At 33.3% G+C, this 22,911-nt stretch overlaps 1 protein-coding gene across 2 annotated transcripts; it reads right to left on the reverse strand.

Annotated features, from left to right (window-relative positions):
- Positions 1-420: 420 nt before the first annotated feature.
- On the reverse strand, positions 421-21,243 carry LOC129788508 (uncharacterized). 2 transcript variants are annotated; one of them, XM_055824637.1, is made up of 8 exons: positions 20,734-21,243; positions 16,761-16,937; positions 11,888-12,100; positions 8,472-9,039; positions 7,404-8,396; positions 5,944-6,108; positions 1,268-1,369; positions 421-877 (listed from the first exon to the last, which is right to left on the reverse strand). In XM_055824637.1, exons 1-8 carry the CDS (start codon positions 20,816-20,818, stop codon positions 514-516), a joined length of 2,667 nt encoding a protein of 888 aa, XP_055680612.1. In that variant the 5' UTR covers positions 20,819-21,243; the 3' UTR covers positions 421-513. The 2 variants fall into 2 exon arrangements, with proteins under 2 accessions (XP_055680612.1, XP_055680613.1); XM_055824638.1 differs by lacking the exon at positions 1,268-1,369 and having other exon boundaries at positions 20,734-21,195.
- Positions 21,244-22,911: the final 1,668 nt, after the last annotated feature.

Below are 22,911 nucleotides of genomic sequence, written 5' to 3' on the forward strand. Positions count from 1 at the left end.
TTTTAAAAGTCTCTTGGGGCTTGAAAAAAAATAAAAAAAAAGAAATACGAAATTTATAGGCAAATAAATAAACAAAGGTCTGTCACGAAAGGGTTAAAAATACAAAAAATCAGAGATCGACGGCAAGAGACTTTTAAGGCTCAAATAGATTCGACTCTATGCGAAATTTGCTCTATATTCATCGGATTCAACCGAGTTCAAGCGAGACTCATGAGGTTTTCTTTAGACTCATGCAGGCTCTTTCAGACTCATGCCAAAGAGTCGGAAAAGATTCAACTTTTTTGGGGATTCATGTCAGTGAATCGACTCTTAAGGCTTTTGAGAGGGCCTTGGTAAATTCTAACAGTTTTCGCAAGAGACCCCCCTTAATTCGCAAAAGATTTTACGTAGAAGAGGGTGGGGTGGGGGGGTTGTTTGTGATTTTTGGGGTAATGTGTATTAGATGGGGATCCTCCATTGACCGCAGCGTTTTTGACACTCATCATCCAGACTCACGGTGATAACCATCGTGGGTCAGTACCCGTTATTGTGACGGTGCTCCCGTCGTCCATTTGCCACGAGATGCGGATCCCGGAATTCCCCACCACGATGACTGCTCTTGTGATGATGATGGTGATGACGCTTCTTCTCACCCTTTACACATACATCCGACACTACCATCTCCGATCCATCGCGAAGCCCAAGGCTGTCGCGCCCAAAGTCACGAGCACGATCGAGATCACGTGTTACACGCTCCAGATTATCCCGTGAACGATTGAGATTGTCCCGAGAACGGCTAATGTGTTGCTGATCGAGAGTTTCTTTCCGTCTGAGGGGACTATGGTTGCCATTCTTCGATGCAGACTCATGGAGATTCTCCCAAGCTTGCCTGTAATATCTGCAAAAGAAAGAAATAAAACAAATAAACCTTTTATCGATGTTTTTTAATTATTTCAAATTATTTCATCTTAATGTTATAAATAATTAGTTAGAAAGCAGATAGAGGGGGTTTCCTTGCAGGATAATAAACACAACATTCTCCTCGTTGATTAGGATTTTTATATTTATATATATTGGGGTATATAAGAAAGCCAAGGGGAGGGAGAATGCCCCAACATAACTCCATGGAAACATTCTTATTAAATTCTCTCTTAACCATTAAGTGGGGGGGGGGAGAACGTTACTTGTATGTGTCATAGAAACTATTCACAATCTTCTTTAATGAAGAAAAAAAATTATTATATATAAAACACTTTAAAAAAGAGAAGAAAATATATTAAGAAATTACCTGTTGAGACCATTTCTCGATTCAGAGCTGGATGAGTCAAAGGAAGCCACTGTGTTACAATCGGGTGATGCTCGATGCCTGTAATGCTGAGTGGTCCGATTTCTGTATGCAGAAAAAAAGAAGAATGGGGGAAGAATACAGGAAAAACATATCTCATCACCAACAATTATTTACAGCGAAATCAATTTCTTTTTCTTATACATTTAGGTACATCACACAACCACACAAATACAATGAATAACACGCAAAAAAAATGAGAAGAAAAAGGTAAAATAGCAATTAAATTGAGAATGAAAAATATCTTGTACCGTTGATGGGGAATTAAAGAAGGAAAAAAAAAGTATTGCGTAGATCAGTAAAAAAAAATTACCATTTACTGAAGATTTGCTCTTAAGAATAATTTCTTTTGCCATAATGAGATTTAGATTCATGATTTCATTATTAATTAGCGCAATGAACTTTTATTTGAATATCTTGATAAAGGTGGTAATACTCAGAATATTATTGACCAGGATACCTATCAGCGCAGCGCAATCAGCTAAATATTTTGCTTGTTTGATTTTTTTCTATTCGTCACATTTTGTCTACATTTATATGATTAATTCGAATTTTAAAATATTAATATGTTTATGTGAATAAAATGATGTCCAATTTATCTTAATTTTAGGTAATTAATAATTCTCTCATAATAAATAACACATTTGTGTTGAAAATGACAAATAATAGGAAACGCTAATTGGCAAAAAATTGTCAAAAATTCACTGAATATTTAATTTTAATACAAAGAAAATTAATGATATAACAAAATGACGTGGAAATAAAAGCCAAAAAAATCATGACAATAATTAATCATTCCCTAATTGAGCTAAAGTCGTATTCTCACAAGGGCACGTTACATTTCGTCCAGATTGCATAGGTTTCAACTTTTAAGGAAAGTTTCTTAAAAGGGATAAGAGAGCTTTTACTAAAAAAAACTAACTTTAAATTAATTTATTTTAATACATTTCTTTCAAGGAGTGTTTTTTTGCAGAATATTTAGGTTTTTATTTTACTAAATTTAGCCATTTTAAGACTTTAATTAAACATTTTTTAAACCTCTTATTCCACAATCTTTGTCTTTTTAGGACTACAAACTAAATATAATTTTTTCGGCTAATTAATTTATTTTTAGCTTGTGCTCCTCAATCTGAACCATTTTGAGACGTAAAACTAATATTTTGATTTCTTAGGCGAATCATGCAAATATTAGTAAATATATCGAATATTTCAGAAGATCAGAATCATTTGAATCAGATTAATAACCCTTGATTTCTATCGAAACTCTGGATCAATTATTTGACGCAATTTCATCTTATCTTTCTAAGAAACTTCCCTAAAATGCTGAAGTCAAGGGTGGTTGATCTGTCGAATATTTTGGTTTCCTGGCGAATAATCCAAATATTTCAGAAGCTCTGAATATTTTCATTCAAGCATCTCTTACTAAAAATCGAATAATTCGAAACCGGAAAATGAATTTAGCACTTTTAGGGTTGAATTTAGTCCTTTTTGAACTCGAATTTAATCACTTTTGGGTTTGACTTAAATATTTTTTAGATTCTATTCCTAAATCTGTGTCTTTTTACGACTGAAAGCCAAATAATATTTTTCGGCTTGAAGTTAATCATTTCTCGACTTGAAATTACTCATTTTTAAGCTTAAATTGACTACTTTTCTGCTTGCATTTACACCTTTTTGGGGCTTAAATTAAGTATATTTTTATGCAATGTTGGAGATTTGGTCAATTTACAAATGTTGTGGGAGTCAAAACGCGGGATCTGACCTTTAGAAAATACTCTTTTATTACTTCTGCGACGTTTCGGAGCTTTAGAAAGTGAAAATTAATTTGACAAAAATACCCTCAATTATTAATGCCTGAGGAAGGGGAAATAAAGCTCCGAAACGTCGCAGAAGTAATAAAAGAGTATTTTCTAAAGGTCAGATCGCGCGTTTTTATATTTTTATGCTTTTAAAACTAAAAATGAATATTTTGATTTCTTTGGCGAATCATGAGAAAATTGGATAATAAACCAAATATTTTCGAAGATCCGAATAATTTCATTTAGCTAAACAACCCTTGGCTCAACTCCATTTGTTCTGCTCAAAATGTAACGTGCCCTTGTCAGCAAGTTCAAAATACAAAATATTTATTTCTAAGGAAATAAAATAAATTAGGCACAGATTTCTCCTTAAATCTACATTTTGCAGTGATTCTCAAATTAGTAAATTATTGTCAAAACCATTAACCTGTGGTGATGAATGAACAACCAAATGAATGACAATGATTTTTGCATTAAATATTTTTAAATGAATGCACAAATTGATTTTTAGGTGATCTTGTGCATCTTTTTGTATGAATTTGCGAATTAAAGAAATAAATGAAAAACATGATGCTTACACTGGAGTGAGGACTCTGGTGATTTGATGGCATCCAAGACAGAGATTTTTTTTTTATATTTGAGGTTTGTTAATATAACGACCAAAAATATGTGTGGGAGATCATGTGCGGGTAAATGGCACGATTTTTTGTACTTATTAAATCGATAAGCTACACAGTAGAAAAAAAATCAAATGAAAACTACCACGAATTACAGAGCTCACACGTGTGGGCATCACACACGTGGTTTTGTGGTCATAGGGAAGGATTACTAAAGAATCCCGCCCTCGATGTATAAATGCCACGGCCAAATGTATTAATATCACGTCTGCCAAGTCTCTGATCCGGAAATGGCAATGCTAACACCGTATACCATCGCGATGGCATTTGATCACGATGGTGCTTCCCGTCTCGCGATCGCCCCCAATTAGAGGATGAGGATGGCTGACCACTCAGTGGATCGGTGCTATGGGGTGGGATGAATTTCGATTAATTTTCATATTGTTCAACAACAAAAAAAACCAATGAAGGCATTTACAACACGCGTGTCTTGTTGAATTCAAAATTTTCTTGTCTTGGCTAGAATGATGATGATGAAGTGTTCTGTTTGAATTTTATTTCCTGTACCCCCGTGTAATTTTGCTTAAACAAATTACAAGAAATATCTTAACTTTTATCAGAGTTGGAAAATAAAACATTTGAACGAATTAAAACTACAAAATTAAAATAGAAAAAAACTTTTTATTTATTTTTAAATATCAAATAAACACTGTCAACAGTTCCAAACACTTGGAATCTTTAGAATGAATAAAAAATTCTCAATTGGCACTAATTGTTAACAACAAAAGAAATAAAAATCTTTTCTTTATCACATTTCCAACTCTGATTGTTTTTACTCCGTATGATAAATGTTCTAAAACAACCAAACAATTTAATGGGTGCTTCCACAAGCAATTAAATAACTTTCCCATGGGAGACTTGGCAAGGACTTGATTTTTTCCAGGTGGTGGTAATTGTGAAGGAAATGGGAGTCCTTTGGGGGGATTTTTTTTTATGTGGGAAGTAAAGAAAAAATCTGTCTTAGTGATTTTTGCTTTATAATAGACTTTCAAATGACCATTTGTGTGCCCTCACAGTTGATAAAACATCTTGTATTTGTCTCTGAAAATACTTTAACTTCTAACTAAAAATTACATTTTACAAACGAGCAAAAGAATCATTTTGTATTTCTTTTTTAATATCATTTCACTCGTCCTCTGTCCTCGATGGTAATTTATTGTATGTGCTATTAAAAAAAACTTTATTTTACAAAATATTTTCAAGAAAAAAAAAATAAAACAATTCTTGGTAAGATTATTACATCAATTTTTTGTAAAGCTTTTTTTTGATTTTTTTTCAAAGAAAGTATACCTACTAAAATTTTTTTTACCATAATAAATAAAAATTCAAAATAAAAAAAAAAGAGGTTCACAATATCATTAAGTTTTCATAAGTTCAGGAGAATTTCTAATAAATAAAAATTCCTGAACTTTATTAAAGACTTTTTTTTAGCAGTGGGTATACTTCTTTGCGATTCATTCAAAATATATATTTATCTTGATATTATTCTACATTATGGTTCGTAATGGATAGGTACTAAAATATATATTTACAGCTACATATTGGTGTTTATGCATAATTTACAAAATGTGACTATAGTGGACGAAATTTAAATTGGTCCGGTGAGGTTTTGTTTGATTTTGGTCAGAGAATTAGGAAACCTGAACCAAAATTAAGTAAAAAGTTTATCCTACATCGTTTTATATTAGAATAAGTTTTAAATAATCCACAGAATTTTGATTATGGGACAGTTTTTGGCAAAAATCTCAAAAATGACGAAAAACTGACCAAAATCAAGTAAGAACTGATCGGATCTATTTAAATTTCTTCCACAGTATACATAGAATAATAAATAAAATAAATACGATGCTCCATGCTTAATTTCAAGTCTAAAATTAACTAATCTTTCATAACAATTTTTACAAATTTATCATGCAAAAAAAGATAGAGAAAAAAAACATGCAGGTGACAATAGTGAAAGGTGCTTAAAAAAAAAGAAGAAAAAAATAAAGATTTTTTTGGTAGAGATGCAACCGAAAACCGTATTACAAATGGGAGCGAGTCGAGGAGTAAGTGTGTAGTAGATGTGTCTCAATTTCTCAGTTTAATGCGATGGACAAAGTTATCATCTCTAATAAGGTATGTTTGACGCCACTTAACGTACCTCCGCACAAGAATAACAATTGTTGTGATAACGGCCGCCAAGAAGACAAATCCACCGAAGGCACCGAGTGCAACAATTGCTCCAAGATTCAATTTTGCACTATGTGTCTCTCGTTGATCATTCTCCACGGGTAGTGGCACGTTAACATTGGGCGATTGATCATTTCTGCAAAGAAGGGAAAAAGACACAATGAAGGTACATTGCCAAGAAACTCTTTAGACATTCTTCCTCTTTTCTTTTGCTTGATCGTATTATATTTTCTTGCACGCTCTCTCAAATACTGCGCGCGACACCGATTCATCGGTGTGCGCACTCTTCATGATCAAAAAGTGGTGCCATTTAATTGTTATTTAATGACACGCGCTATTTAATTGTAAGTCACACACTGTGCAGAGGAAAGAAAATGCCTTTTTGTGGGAATTCCTCATTTAATAGAAACATTCTTCTCGCAGTGATTCAACGGTTTTATATGTAGTGTAGGTACCTATGGTTAAACTATGTGAATTGGCAGTAACAAAAGAACTAGGAAAATGCATTTTCATAAAATATACATATTCATAATAAAATGTAATTATTATCAAAAAAAGGCAGGAAGTAAAATTTTATGTGAAATAACAAATACAAGAGATTTACGAAGAAAATTGTATAAGAGCCTCTTCTCAAAGAATTATATAGACCATTTTTCTTGAGATCATATTTCAAAAAAGAATTAAGATAAATCAACGTTGATTTATTGATTCTTGTTGAAATTGTAACGCGTAAAAATTTCTTGTTAAAATTCTTTTTTTTTCTCAATAATCATTAAAGCACCTTTCCTCACTTTTCGAAATAATGAATAATTTTCTGAAGCATTACAAACTCAGCTGAAGATTATTTCTTTATACCAACCACAACACCAATTTGCTAACTCGTAATTCACTTCTTCCGAGTTCACCATTGCGTGTCAAGTGTCTGGGCGATAATCAGAAGCGGAAGATGATGAAAATGCAATTTCTTCATCAATTACCTCTTGCGCAAGATTTTTGACCCGCATTCAATGAGGAAATCGTCTTTATATGAAACTTTTGACTATAATGCATAGAAAAAGAGTAAGGCGAGTAAGGTATTGGTCAAAATAAACACGAATTACTTGCAATGAAATCAATAATAATAATAAATTAATTATTCACTGAAATGTTGAATTTTATGTTGTTTTGTCATGTTAAATACCTAATTTATGCTTATTTATTTGTTGAATCACTCTTATAAGGACTTGAAAACTGACTAAACCAACACTAAACTTGAATAATTTAGAAAATACGTTTACCTACATGCCTTAAGATTGTTCACAAATATTTAATTATTTATTGATTAAAAGAGTCAAAGAAAAATTAAACATTCTCATGAATATTTATACTTCCTATTTACTTTGCTCAACAACATAGTAAATAAATACCCAAAAAAAAAAGATTTTTTCTTACCTGATATTGACACTACCAGCAATCTGATTATCTTGTGGATGCGCCGCATTAATGATTAGCTGGGGATTCCTTGTAGTTGAGTAATCCAATGGTATTACTTTTGGTGGAGCTGGTGATGTTGTCTCGGGTGCAGCATGACCATTGCTGGGTCGTAGGGTACGCCTGGGTATTGTTTCCTCTCGCACCGTACCGGGCACAGCAATCTCATTATCCTCCTCAACAATACGCTCTGTGATAATAGTCACAGCAGGTGTAGCCGTTGGTGGGGCAAAGGTGCTCGTGAAGCGCGAAGATGGTCTCGAGGGACGCCTTGAGCTCGACGGTTGACGCGTACGGTAGTTCGTTGGTGGAGGTAGTGTTGTAATTAGTACTTCATCGCGAACACATGATGGAAGAGGATGACTCCACTGCCCATTTGATAGGCATGTGAGCTGTTGCACACCTTCTATGCGGTATCCCCGTGGACACACTACATCAGCACGAGCACCATAGAAGGTACCATTGAGTGCAACGAATTTGGCATTGTTGTGTGAAGTAGGGAGGACGTCGCATTCAATGCGTTCACATCGTGGTGGTGGACCATTCCATCGTTCATCAATATCACATGTTAGGAGGGCTCTGCCAACAAGCTCAAAACCCTCAGAGCACTGATAAATCACATTGCTGAGGTAGCCTACGGTTCCATTGATGAGCTCATAGGTACCGTGAGATATGGATGCAGGCAGGCCGCACTCTATGTACTTGCATACAGGTGGAAATTCATTGTAGAATCCCGTTTCGAGGCACGTACGACTTGCTGGACCCACCAATAAGTGACCTTCATCGCAGGCATAATCCACCGTTGCCCCCACTTCAAATCCCCTATCTGCTAGCATTGTGGAATTAGGAGGTTGCTCAGGACGTCCACATGCCTTTGGTTGATGTTGACAAATAAAATTCAGCGGGGTATTGCAATTGGTATCGCTCCAGAGCCATCCTTTAGACCCGTCGTATCTAATAAGAAAATATATTTTTAGTTTTATAAATAACATAAATTAGGTTTTTAAAAATAAAATAATAGGTACATACCTAGCACAGTCTTCATTGCCTCCGGGAAGATTCCAAAATGACACAGTTACTTCTTCTCCGCCCAACCATTTCCACGTATTGCGATCTTTAGCATCTCTCACAGCTCCCATCCAATATTGCGATGATGCATCACTTCGATGCCTTCGCCACAATTCCCAACTAATGAAGCCCTGCAGAGCGGGATTGCTCTCATTAATGAGAGTCCCTCCTCGGGCGCGACAAAAAGCCAAAGCTTCACGGAAATTCAGTGGTTGTCGATTGTAGAAGACGTAGCATTTGCCATTGTAGGAGGCAGATGCTCCAGGTGGTTGATCCCTGAATACAGGACACCTCTCAATGGGCAATGCTTGATCTGTGTACACAAATGCTTCACAAATTGACAGTGCACTCGGTACCCCAACTTCTAGGTGCACAGATACAAATGCACCTGGCATGGGTGGGTTGCAGGGCAGGAAGAGCGGTTGACCCTCTTCCAAGACACCTGTGAAGCGATTGCAAATAGGATTCGTCCCAAGGTCTGGACGATTATTACCCACACGAACTACAATTGTGGCGGGTTTATTGTTACCTGCAAAAGAAAAGTAAAGAAATCATTAATTTTGGGAAGGTGCATAAAGTTCCATAAGTCAAATAATTATAAAGTCCATCTCCGCGTCTTCTCCTTTCAATTCTCTCAACTTTGCATTTATGCAAAGACGAAACACACCCCGTTATCCATTGATGAAAGAAGAAATTGCATAATTTCTTTTGGTAAATCACACTCAAAAGCCAAGTGCATGCAGCAGAGTGAAATTGCTACATTGTTGGTTTTTGTTGTCGTTTACACGTAAAATAACGCAATAAAACGTATATTCAGTAATTTTTCCTACTTGGAAACTCCCCTTCGAAAAACGTAATCTCATCGAGAGAGAGAGAAAGAATAAAAGTAAATCATCAATTTGATATGCGAATATTATTGCTAATATGTTTGCTCATGATATCAACAATTCAGTGATTTTACTGCAACTTACGAGACAAATTTATATCTCCCCAAAAATTTCCAACATTATGCTCCAAATGTAAATAAAATTAGTGACAGTTTTTGCAAAATTTATTTAAAGAAAAAAAGAATGTTAAAATATTTTAAATTGTGCAATTTTCAGGGGAGAGAAAGTAAAAAAAATTATGCATGAGACATTATTTCTTCAACCGATTAATATCTATACATAAATTGATCTCAATGCGCGAATGGAAAAATTACAAACTACCATTTCCCAATAAAGGGAAAAATTTTAAAATGAATATTAGGTCTAGAAATAATTTTCTGTTCAGAAAAAAAAAGAAGAGAAAAAGTAATTTAAATATTTCTCCTAATTTATTGCCCATTTTCCCTGACTCCCACGCATACAATTTTCTTTTTCTTGTAAATAATCAATCAAATATGTATATTAACATAGGTATGGGTTAATCTTAGCATCTTAATATCTCACATTAAATATGAAAAGTGAACATAAAATACAAATTTCCTGGATTTTCTTCCTTCTATTGTGCATACCTATGTATACTTTCTACCTACACCCAACTCTTTAACCATTTTGATAGTAGAGTATACAATTAGGTGAAGAATAGCGCTAAAACAATAATAGAAAAATTGCAATTTCCTTGATTTTAAAGAAGAAAATATCATTTGGTGGGGAGATGTGCATATTTATTTAAAAGTTATATACTACCAGGCGTATGGGAAAATTATTTTTTTTATACAATTGCACCTGTCTCTTACTTGGTGGTGGATCACAGAATATCTCTTCTTGATGGAAACGAATTTACCTTCGTGAAAAACGATTTTTAAAATTTTTTTTGAGTATTTTGTCTCTCAAATTTATTTTTTATTCAGGTGAGTGCGTAGCATAATTGTAGAGTACAAATTACATCCATTTTTATGTCGCACCTTCTTCTTTCTTTCACCTTTATGGTGGTACATAATTATTCGCGCGACACTCGTGGAAGTTTTTTTTTTGATATGCAGAGATTGCCAACAAGACAATTTTTACGTGCGCGGAGAAAGAAGAAAAATGATTAACTTTCAACTCACAGAAATTGAGTGTTTGACGCAAAAATTTTGTTAAATGATCCTTCCCTATCTATGGGGACAGCCCATGTGACGCTTTCACTTTTTGGATTGTGTGTGCATAATAAAAGGTACCAATTGAGATAATCTCAAAGGTATCATTCTCTCCTCATTGCTTGGTCTCTCTCTCTGTCTAAACTTTCCCTTTATATCTCTCCGCAAAACTTCTCTTCTAATTACATTCCCATTTTATTTTTGTTTACTCATATTATATGTATATATGGGGTTTTTATTACTTTAAAGAAGGAAAAAAAAGAGACTCATTCACTCTCTGAATCTCGAAATTGTTTTTGCATAGCGTGGGAAAATATAGTAGTAGCACACCCAACGAGGGAACTTGAAGACTTAATAGAGGTGGAAAATATAAGACAACAATTCCACATACCACCAAATTCTAAACCGATTTTCCCATTCAACGGAGTTACATACATACTTCTTCTCATACTATACGTTTTGTGTGAACAAATTAAAGAGAATTCCTCGGAAGTTTTTTTTTTTATTTAAAGAAAAATCCTCCTAAAGAGCAATTTTATATTGTTGGGAAATAAAAACTTTTCACTTCTTCACTACATTATCTCTCTGCCAATAACATAAATTATTAACTGAAAAAAAGAATTTCCTTCTGTTTCTTTGCCTTTTACTCTCTTGTGGAGTCACAAATACATCCAATAAGTGATGCAAGTATCAGCAATTTAAAGCGGAAATGCGTTTAGATGGTGCAATTAATAAATTTTCACATTTTCCCTTTTGCACGTTGCATAACTCAATGCATCTCATTTTCCTATGATTGCACTTTGGGGATACTTTTTTAATTAAATTTATAAAATACTTCTTGTGGCGTTTTCTTTTTATTACCTCAAGGTGTGCTCAAAGGTATTTTATTAATTAATTTTTTAAAGTGATTTTTTGGATTTTTAAAATGGAAGGTTTCTTATTTAAAAGAAAATTATTTGTGGGAAGAAAAAGGTTCTTAAGTGTCTGATTGATTTGAAAAATCTTCAATCTTAATCAAAGATGCTATATATTGAATACAAAAGATTTGATGGGAAAGAAACTCAAGGAATTTTCTTTCTAAATAATAGTGCTAATGTCCAGAAATCAATTTCATTTTCACGGTGTGACTTTTTTTTTATCTTTCAATACAATTAACATTCAAAGATTAGTTCGTGGCAGAGCGATGGAGAGCGAGAGAGAGAGAGATTGAAGCTTATAAGATGGAAAAAGTTCCAGACAGAGAAAGGGAAACCAATTTCACCGCCTTGAGGCTCATTGTGAATATCAATTGAATGATTTATAGAGAGAGACTTACCGCAGCACGATTTTCCAAAATCCAAACGTACAAGTTGAACCATATATGGCTCTAGGAGATTCACGTACCACCACGGCAAACGTTCGGGCTTCGTGAGTGAGCACGTGTCAGCCTGGTAGAAGGCTGACGTTGAACCATCAATGGCTTTCTGTGGTATACCAGAGCCATCGGTTGAAATTTGCATTGGGGCTTTACCAGCTGCTACGTTAAGGACTGCAAAGGAAAAGAAAAAGATTTTTATTTTTCAATTAATAAAGTAAAACTTTAAAATATTAAAAATTCATTAATTTCATAAATTTTTTCAATTACGAAACTTTGTTTGTTTGTTGAAATCTTTCACTCAATAACACTGCTAATGCGAAAAGGATGGAGAATTTTTGGGACTAAATAGCATAAAAATCATATAAGAACATTATGTTCGCATATGTAATAAAAAAAACTGTCTCTTTTTTTATGGTCCAATTCTTCTCTGTGGCTCCTTATAAGAAGAAAATGATCAAAAGCGAATGACGAAAGAGAGAAACATTTTACCACACATACGACGCAGACCGTGTCACCGGAGCACAAATAGACTGCATCGAATAGAATTGCATTTTCTTTACAATTGCTAATGATGTGGTTTTTCATCAAGAATGTTCTCAATCTATCATCATATTATGCGGATTTATTTTTTATTGCATTTTCTTGTGTACATTGGCTGCTTTTGCATTTCCAACTGCTTCTTTCATTGCAATTATGGCTACAAAAATTTATTTTTTTCTATTTTAAAAAGAAAAGTTTCTTGTACATATTAATAGTTTTCATTTTTCATTTTAATGGACCCCTTTTATAAAAAAATACAAAATCATTTTTGTATGAGATATTTTGGAATGAGAAAAGAAATTAAAGAAAAAATTGAACTTTTCAGTCTACATCAGTACAGAGCAATTATGCACACCTTCAAGTGCAACGTGTTGTAACACAAAAAAATACAGTTTTAGTGGAAAAGAATTAAAACAATTTTCCCTAATGCAGCTCTCAAGAAAATTTCTCCAATTTCATTCAATTTTCGATACATTTGCAGTAAGATTCTATGTCGCTCTATAACCGTATTAATACAGACTCAAAGCATTCTCAGAGGTTCCAAAGAAGTATAACATAATGTTCCTAATAAGTATAAAGATTAAGTGCTGCACTTCAGGTGAAGAATAGCAGGTAGGAGGTGTAGTGAAAATCAAGTCTCTCCTAACTTAAAGCTTTAGAATGCAATAAGGTAAAAATTACTTTTTATATTTTCCTCATCTCTTGGCGTATCTTTCTATTTCGTTAAGAAACTTTTCAGACCATGAAAAGACAGTTATGAAGTTGATGTGTCTTGTTGAAGGAAATTGAGGAAGGCAATTGAACGCTCAAATATTCTTAACGAGCATTAAAGATATTATTACCGAATAATTCTAATAAAGGAATCTTGCGATGTGTTAAACAAATTCCATTTTTTTCTATGCTCAGTGATCACTTTACTTCATGGTGTGCACGGAAGCAATATATAAGCTCCACTCAACTATTCATATACGGCGTATCTTCTGCCTACGGATGATCATGAATCAGAAGAAATTTCATTCTCATCGTGATGCTCACACAACAGTGATTCTTTTTGACTTTGACGTACTCTTTCCCACTTTTTTCGCACATCTTCTTTTTTTTATTTACTTCTTCTCTTCCATCTATTTTATATGATCTGTTTTGGTTTTACCACTCTTCATTGCCAAGTTGCAAATTACACAAACACACAATATTAGCATTGTTCTCGCGAGTCACAATGATTTGTCGTTGGTAAAGTAGCTCACTGTGTCAAGAAGTGTTGTGTGTTATAATTTTCGAGAAAGTAATACAAATGTGCAATCTTGAGAATGTGTTGTATATAGAAGGTGCTTTTCTTATATGGAAATGTTTCTTCTAAATATATAGCTAAACTTGCACCATTCTTGCGCAATGTTGCAATGAAACTCTCAATAAGAATCTACTTGATTTGTATAAATTCGTTCGTTTGAAGAATAATTTATTAATCTGATAAAAAATAAAATTAATTGTACTTTACTTAAAGGTATACTACGTACATATACCGCCCCCACACCCCTCTTGAATTAAGCTGTCTCATTGCAAAAAAAAATGTTCATTCTCAATACTCAAAAAATATACACTGGCACTAAAAATAATATAATAATTTGTACCATTCAAAATTTTCTTTGATGAAAAATTCCAAAAATTTAACAAATTCTTTCACTTTCTACTGGCACTCTCAACAGCCAATTATTGTACTTTAAAAATATTTTACTTTCCTTCAATTCATCACTAAAGTAAGTTGATTGTATGACAGCAAAATATGACCAAAGAGTATTTGAAAAAGAAGAGAAGGTGTGCAAACGATGTTTAGGGAGCCAGAATAATGCGGAAAGTTAAATGAATTTTGAATAAGAATAGGAAAATAAAACATGCAGAGTAGGAGAGAAGTTTAAATATTATGCCATTGTGGATGGAATAATTTAAAAATAAAGGGGAAGGAGCAGCATGAGCGTAGATGTAGTATTTTGGTAGAAAAAAAAAAATAAAGCGAAAGAATACAATGGACGCGTCTGTTGCTCCACACGGCAAGAAAGTGCAATCTTATGTTGTCCATCATCGTCGTCAAGAGACTGTGAAGTAAATAGTGAAATTTCTTCACCCACAATTTGACCTCTTTCCACCACAATCCATAAATATTATCAAAAAACGTGACTCTTCGCATGATTTTGCAAAAATATGTTGTATCGACGCTGCACATGGAAAATTGTGCAACAAATTTGCAGCTCCCATAAAGACCTTTTTTTTCTATATTAATGTTTTCTCCTTCACCTATGTGCAAACTTGCAAACTGGAGGAATTTTTATTTAAAAATTTAATACGTTAGGGAAGGGAATGAATAAAAAAAACTACCTACATATTAACGGATGTTATGTCACTTCCGCAAATACAACGAAAGGTGTTCTTATCGTGGTGCAAAAATTTAATAAAAAAAAAGGAAAAACTTGTGAACATGGATTTTGCATGTTCGTCGAATGAGTCAGTTGAATGGCAAATATATTGCACCATAAACCCTTCTATAAAAACAAGTTTAATAAACTTTTTTATCACTATTTAAAGCAAGAGAGTTAGTTTAAATTTTTTGGCTAACTACAAAGGTCAATCCAAAATGAACTTGAAGACTCAACCAATGTCTGAGAGACATTAATTTGCAGCTTTTGCAGGTATTTTGCACACGAGTTTAGCATTTCATCTTCAAGATCTTCATTGAATACCGTTAAAATGCTGCAAGTTGGCGAACCTCCTCACTAAACTGCCCATATGATTTTCAATTGTAAACAAAAAAAAAATAATTGCATAGCGCCACGCGCACCTGTCTCACACATAAGTAAATGCTTCAATATGTGGAGTTAAATCACCTAAAAGAAATCAATGAATTGAATTTTAATCTAATTTGGTAGGACCTGACCTATTTTCTCAGTTCCTCTTGGTTATCAGAAAACTTCACGAATAAGGTCTTAGTTCAGAACGTTATCATTCAATTCTTTAAAATCATTTTATTTATTTATATTTTCAATTTTTTTTGGGTACCACAACGAAAGGAATGTGAAAAAAATACAAGAAGAATTTAATCGTTTGCCGATGATCGAGTGCAGAAGTAGGTCGCTGGTTGTTTTATGAACCAAGCACCAAGTAAAAGAAGTTGAAAGAGATGAGAGAAGGAGAACATATACATAGAAATTATAGAATGTAACGGATTTGGCCTGTGTGACGAGAAGACAGTCTTCTTGAACAGGTTTCGCTGGGTCGCGCGCGTACATTATGATGTCATGGAATGGAACTGGAAGAAGAATTCTTGAAGAACTAATCAAGTGGATGGGAGAAGAGAACACTCAGTCAGTTGAGAAAAGGGTCAAGGCTACGGTCAGTTCCCTTTAACATAAATTTTTATTATTCTTTCACTATTATTCCATATATCTACGATACCTATATACATACTCATCTCTCAAGTTATGTTCATTCTGGATGTTTATATTGAAAATTCCAACGTTAAAATTGTAAGCGAGGAATCATAAAAATAGGTCATGAAACTAACGCCAATGAGAGGTGGTGAAAACGATTTCATGATATATTCGAATGCGAGAAAGAATCTCTTAGATAGATGAAAAAAAAAACAACCACAACAATTAAAAGGTGTTTTACGAGAAATTCTTCTCTTTTTTCTCAATCCACCAACTTTCTGGGTAAAACTTTCATGCATCATGCTGATGAATGTATAAAGTCTTGCGCGAAATTTCTTTCTATTGCTGAATTTAAACAAAAAATATTTAAAAATCTTTTTTTTATTCTATTTAGTTTATTGTAGCAACATTGATTCTTGGAATTTTTGTCTTCCTCTCAACTTCTTGGCAATCAATGCACAATATAAGTGCAGGAAAAGAAGAATTGACATATTGACTAATGAAGAAGGAAACGTGAATTGACGATTAATTAATTATACTGGAAAAAAAAGAAGAAAACGATTGAAATTTTTCTGAATTTCTCAAAGCTTTTCTTCACTAGGGTGATGGGAAATTTGTACGTATACTAAACAGAAGAAGAATAGGATGATTTCTCTTTATCTCAATTGAAAGTAAATTTTCTATGCAATCGTGATCATCTCTCTTGCATTTGGGATGTATGCCAGACATACTCTTCTCATATCCAATTGTACAAAAAAAAACGAATAGGTTGGTACATCTTGATCCCTCTAAACTACAACTCATTGATTGATTCGTGATTAAAGTTTGGTTCTACTTTCAAATTAAATTTATATGCATTTTTGTATACATACCGCAGAATGGAATGCCTTCAGGTACCCAATTCCCATTGATACAAACACGCCGTGCTGGTCCAAGAAGTTCAAAGCCTCGCTCACACGTGTATGTGGCTACAGTACTATTTGATAGTGCTTCATCTGAGAATGTGACATAACTGTGGGCTGGTGCTCCTGGAAAACTGCAGGCTTGTCCTGGAAAATTTAAAAAGAAAATTAATTTAAATTAATTCTCATTGAACAACGTTGAAATTTCGCAAAATTAGGAAAATTTTGAATTTCTAAAAACATTAATATGCAAATTTTCCATTATTTCGACTCAAACTGATTTCTTTTAAGAGGGAAATGGGCTAAAAGTTCCCCCGGTAATATGTAGTATTATGTTGGTTTTCTCAACTATTATGAGGCAATAAAAATAATAATAAAAAAGAATTTCCTAATAGATTTTCAAGAAAAAAACATTGATCAAGCTAAGAGGATAAAACTTTTAATAAATCACCAACTGAATGCTCATTTACACACACTAAAGGTACCAGAACAAAGGTATACAGGTAAAGGGCTATTGACGAAAAATATCTGATGGTGCACCATGTGGTGGACATCATGAATTATGTACTTATGCTAAACACCTATGTCAAATGCAGATTTATTGTGAAATATATAATTGTTAGTAATTTTCCTACAAGCAAAGCATGTAGCATTAATCAAAAAGCGCCTATTTTGCAATACCTCAGGTAGGTATATACATACATACATATATTATTCCAATTATTATTCGTGTTTATATTTTTTCCAAACAGAGTACTATTGGTTAAGAACAGAGCAATTTATGGAATTTTCTCACATGCATAAAATCACGACAAATATTTCAATAATTTGACTTTAATTTACAATTCACACTTTGCAGGTAAAACACTTATGGGTGTATATAGGTATTGAGCCATTGAGCAGATGTCCTATTCTCTGGCCGTTTTGATTCTCAATATTGCGTAATCACAATCATCTTTTTTTTCTCCCTGGACAAACAATAATTTTTCTTTAAAGTTTCTTTTCTTCGTATGGCAAGAGATGGTTCTTAATAAAATAACATAAAGGACTGTGGATGGAATGTCTAAGAAAGACAGAGAGATAAAAAGTTGGCTTGAAAATCTTCCAAGACTTTGCCTATTACAACGGAAAATGTAACGGAACGGCAACGGTTATATAAAATGTTTTCAAGAGCAAGTTTTAAGAATCATCAACAGTTCTGTGGTATTGATTTCCTTTTACGGATACGGCAGGAAGGTGTCTTTCTAAATTTATTCCCATCGCTGGAGCACACAGCTTACCAGCCGAAAAAAAAATCATCTCACCGGTAGTCTTTATTAGCTTGCGGATGGCGGCGCACTAATTTAACAATGGTGGGATGGTGAAATGCGTCTTCAGGTGAATTTCATTTTCAACAGAAACTCTTTTGCCATACATCTTGTGCAATACTTCTGTACTATATAATATAAGATCTTCAATGACTTACTAACCATATCTCTGTAATAGCATAATGTACATATTCATTTGAAATTTTGTCTCTGCACAAAGTGGAAATTAAAATTTCTTTTTAGAGCTTTTGCGCGTCTTTAAAGAAAATCCACCAAAGAAGGTGTTGCCATTCAACTTCCGCGCTTTTGCCTTTCTTCGCTATATATGTATGTACCTTGCATTGTGAGATTGTGTGTAAAATGATTTGAACATGAATGGCAACTTTCCATGGAAAATATGGTAAAGAGTTGGAACTAATGATTCGTGCTTTTTCTCTCTCTATATCTCTCTTCTGGTATTTCTTTTTCTTTTCTTTTTCCCCGCATCTTTCACCAAACATCAACATATGTACAGACAGAGGTACATATATATTTACATTTCAATTATACGTTTATTTCTTCGTTGCAAAAATCACAAAATGTTGTAAAAGTAAGGCAAAATCCATATGAAAACCCAGAGACACAGTAAAAGAAAGAGAAAAAATCATGGAGATTCACTCAAGAAATTGTAAGATTGATCTATAATTTAATTTTTCTCATGTACAGTTGTTTGGAAGAGAGAAAAAATGCTGCATTTTTAAGAAATTTCACTTAAATTCCCAATTCATTGAAATATTTTTCCTTCCAGAAAATTAATTAAAAGAAAAGTAATACTTCATTTTATATTTAGTGGAAATTTCAATTAATTTGCCTAATCTAGATATTTGTTTAAAAGCGTTAAAAGCTTTTAATTGTAAAAATAATAATCTTCAAGGAGTGTTTATCTCAATGAAAATATTCGGAAATATTAAAACGATTCAAAAAAATATTTTTTTAAAAATTAGGCAGATAAAGACTTCTTGGTTCTTAGTCTTAAAAAAGGCTCAGATTGAGCAATGAAAGACTAAAAAATACTAAATTCAATCCTAAGAAGTACTAAATTTAAACAGTAAGATACTAAATTCTTTTGAAAGAAATTATTCAATCTTCAGTTTTGAAAGGCTTAGATTGAGGAGCAAAAGGCTAAGAACTACTAAATTCAAGCCAAAAAATACATAACTTATCTCAAAAACTTACTACATAAATTCTAGCTTAAAAAAGTACTTAATTCTAGCCTAAAAAGTACTAAATTCAAGCTGAAGAAAATCATTTGGTTTTCAGCAAGGATTGTTTATCTAAATAAAAAGATTCGAATCTTCTGAATATTCGAAATATTCTCAAAAAAAACAAAAAGGAAACTATTCGCTAGATAAACAAAACACCCCTTGAAATTCTTTAAAAAAATATATTTTTTAAAGCTTTTCCAAACAAGAATGCTTTTTCATTCCTCTTAAGAATTTTTAACAAATATTCTTAAAAAATGCATTTCATCTTGCAAGCTTTTGTTGCTCTCCAAGACACCAAAGCTACATATAAACCACAAACGCAACTGATTTACCAAAGTTTAAAATAGTGTATGTTACAGTTAAACTATATATATTTTTTAGCATTTATATAGTTTTTCGCTCTCTTCTTACATTGCCTTCATTTTTCCGCTTCTTCGAGATGCTTCACAATCTGGTTTTCTATACTTCTTCTTATTAGTTACTTATTATTTATGTTTCATCTTGTATGGCAATATCGTGAAATGGTAACTTGTAGTCTTGATAGATGTATTATGCTATATATCTATGCTACATATGTAGCTAATTTTGATATGTGTACGTACACATAATATATGTACCATCAACTTCTTCATTTTGCGTTATTTCTTCCATGCAACATTTTGCACTCTTAGCTATACAATTACTGTAAAATCTGTCTACTTTGCGGGTTAAATTATTATGGGAAGTCTTATTTAGAACCTAAATAAATATTTTTTTTTTAAGATGAAAATTCCATCAAAACTAATCTTATATGCTTGGCACTTCACCAAGATGGAAATATGTGTACACACAGTTAGGTTTGTTTGACAAAAATTGGTTGAAGAAATGCAAATTTCTCCCCACAGACGGTATGTGTGTACATAAAGACGTGCTAGCGGTTCTTTGGTATCAAATCGATTGGTCAGCAGCACACCCATCAGAAATTGAAAATAGCACGCGATTAAGCACTACACGGTGATCAAGTGCTGTGTGTGTACTCATTTGATCAGGTAGGTAAAGTGAATTGAAGATGGGTAAATGAAATTGTGTCATGCTTCTCTTGGCGCGTGTTTTATTCTTTTCCATTCCATTTTAGTTTTTCCTTCTTCCCTTTTCTGCGCTTGACTCATTTTTTAAGTTCCCGCGGCTTGTTTTTTTCTTTTCTTTTCTTGTTTTTTAAAGAAACCACAAATGTTGTGCATTCACCCATTGCAATAACACAAAAGTCTTTTTGTCTTTTTTGGGGGAATAAATAAGGGAATATGATGGAATAGGGAATGGAAAGGACAAGAAATCACACCTGTTCACTCTTTCACAAAAAAATACTTCTCAATAATAAAATAAATAAGAACATTTTGAGAGAATTTCACAAACCGTTGGATAACTTTGGGAATCCAAGAAGTGCTAATAGTGTTGAATATACGATGAAGAATTCAAAATTCCTTCCTTTTGTGCCCATTTTCTCCTTCGGGGTACCACACTTTATCTTGTCTTATACACTTTTGTGAAAGGTATAAAGCCACTTTTATTTAGCACTGAGAAACGCACACAAATTAACAGAAATTTTTATCCAAATGTGGTTCGAGTAGAGTCCAAAATCTGTGTCACCTGCTAACCATTTTTCACATAATTTGTAGTCATATTCCCAAATATTTCTTCAACATTTTAACCATGGATTCACACTCCTTTAAATCACGAATTTATTCTCTTTTTTTGTGCACAAAACGTTAAAACTTCTAAAATATATTACTTATAATGTAAATCGATAGAAGGAAAACTGTGAAAATTCCTTTTGATTTTGCTTCCTATAAATATGAAATCTCACGTCCACTCCGAGTGAAATGCACCGAGCAACTGACTTTCTTTGAGCGCGCGCGCTGGAATGGCTCAAGCTACCATCTTTCCACCTTCCCGCAAAGCTGTTGAGGTGCGCGATCACGATAGAATACCGGGTGTCTCAAGAAATGTGTTTTGAAAGAAAACTGAAATGATTAAAAAAATATTTCAGTTTATTTATTTTTTCATATTAAAATCTTCAATGAAAAATATAAATTCATCTTTATAAATAAATAATTCTTTAGTTAATCACAGGTTTGATGAAACATCCTCTAATTTAACTTGAAAAAAATATTCTGAAGCTTCTGCATGTATTCCTCACGAGTGTTGCAGTGCTGTAGTTTTTTTTAAAAGAGTAAAGAATTTGCAGGTATTTAATAGATAGAAGAATAATAAATAATTACCGGGACAAAAATACCCAAAGATGATGTCAGAGAATTTTGTGGTATTCGCAATGTCCCCCATTCATTAATATTTCGCCGTTAACGCAACTTTCTCTTCGGAAATTTCTTTCTTCAGGTTGGCCACCTCATCGCTTAGGGCACAAGTGAGCCGGATATTGGATGCACAACATTCACGTGCCCCAATCCCATCTTTTCCTTAAATATTTACCTCCCGCGCATATATTTACATCAGCTGGTGTCACATCCGCACGTTTTTTTTTTTTTAAAGAATATTTAGGTTTTGTCATTTTTTTTTCTTCTTGAAAACACAAACCCTCCTCACCCATGAGATGAAGAGCGAGTTGAAAAAAAAAACTATTACGTGAGAAAAAATAATTGTAAATTATTTTTTTTAATATATAATTACATGAAAAAAAGAAGAGAAGAAATTCTCGCAATTTTTTCATACTTGGTGTATGCCAATTAAAATTCATTGAGTGTCGGAACGGCCCTTCTTGTGCGTTATGAGGTGCATAGTGCGTGAATTACAACTTCCGTTTTCACCTTTACTCTGTGCACTATGTGTGCTTCTTCGACGCAGGTAAAGAATCTCTGACGATTTTCTTTCTTCTCCGGTAAATGAATGGAAAAAAAAACATCATCAAGTCACTTTCATTGACCTCATGCCATTGAAGAAAAAAATCCTTTAAGATGTGTGGACTTCAGCCAGAGCTATGTATATTGAAAGTCCGGAACTTGCAAAGTAAACCGCACCTTATTCAAATAAAAGTATTTGTGTCTTCTACAAAAAGATTGAATGATGACAATCGAACTACACCGTAGGAATATCAATTATATTTGCTTAAATTGGGAAGAACATTGTTATTCACAAATTCAAATCTCTTGTGATCGTCTTAACAAGATTTTTTTTGCAAGAAGAAAAAACAGTTTAAATTACATATAAAATGAAGATAATAATTTTCTTTTAAATTGCATAAATTAAAATATAAATTTACTAGTCAACCCGAGCCCCCAATCACGTGTTAGCAAACTCCATTTTAAGCTATAAAAGGGGGCGTATATTAGTAGAGGGGATGAATAATACGGTACCCCGAAAAATTCTAAAAATAAAAAAATCCCGTTATCTGACCCTTCAGCAGGTAGAAAATGGGAAAAAATCATTTTTTCTGTGGGGGCGCTATAAAGGGGGGTTGGGGCGGAATCCCATATAGCGCTTGCAACTCGTATTGACCCCCTCTACCCCCATACCAAATTTCATCAAGATCGGCCCAGCGGTTTAGGAGGAGTTCATGTGCCACAGACAAACAAACTT

This window comes from Lutzomyia longipalpis, chromosome 2, assembly GCF_024334085.1.
Source record: "Lutzomyia longipalpis isolate SR_M1_2022 chromosome 2, ASM2433408v1".
Taxonomy (NCBI): domain Eukaryota; kingdom Metazoa; phylum Arthropoda; class Insecta; order Diptera; family Psychodidae; genus Lutzomyia; species Lutzomyia longipalpis.

What these genes read in the sequence shown, in the direction of transcription:
- LOC129788508 (XM_055824637.1), bottom strand. Translation starts at nt 20,818, where the DNA reads ATGGGCACAAAAGGAAGGAATTTTGAATTCTTCATCGTATATTCAACA. An exon ending in GGCAATGAAGACTGTGCTAG is followed by an intron (nt 8,397 to 8,471) that starts GTATGTACCTAT and finishes TTTTCTTATTAG; the next exon opens with ATACGACGGGTCTAAAGGAT. An exon ending in GCTGGTAGTGTCAATATCAG is followed by an intron (nt 6,109 to 7,403) that starts GTAAGAAAAAAT and finishes CCTTCTTTGCAG; the next exon opens with AAATGATCAATCGCCCAATG.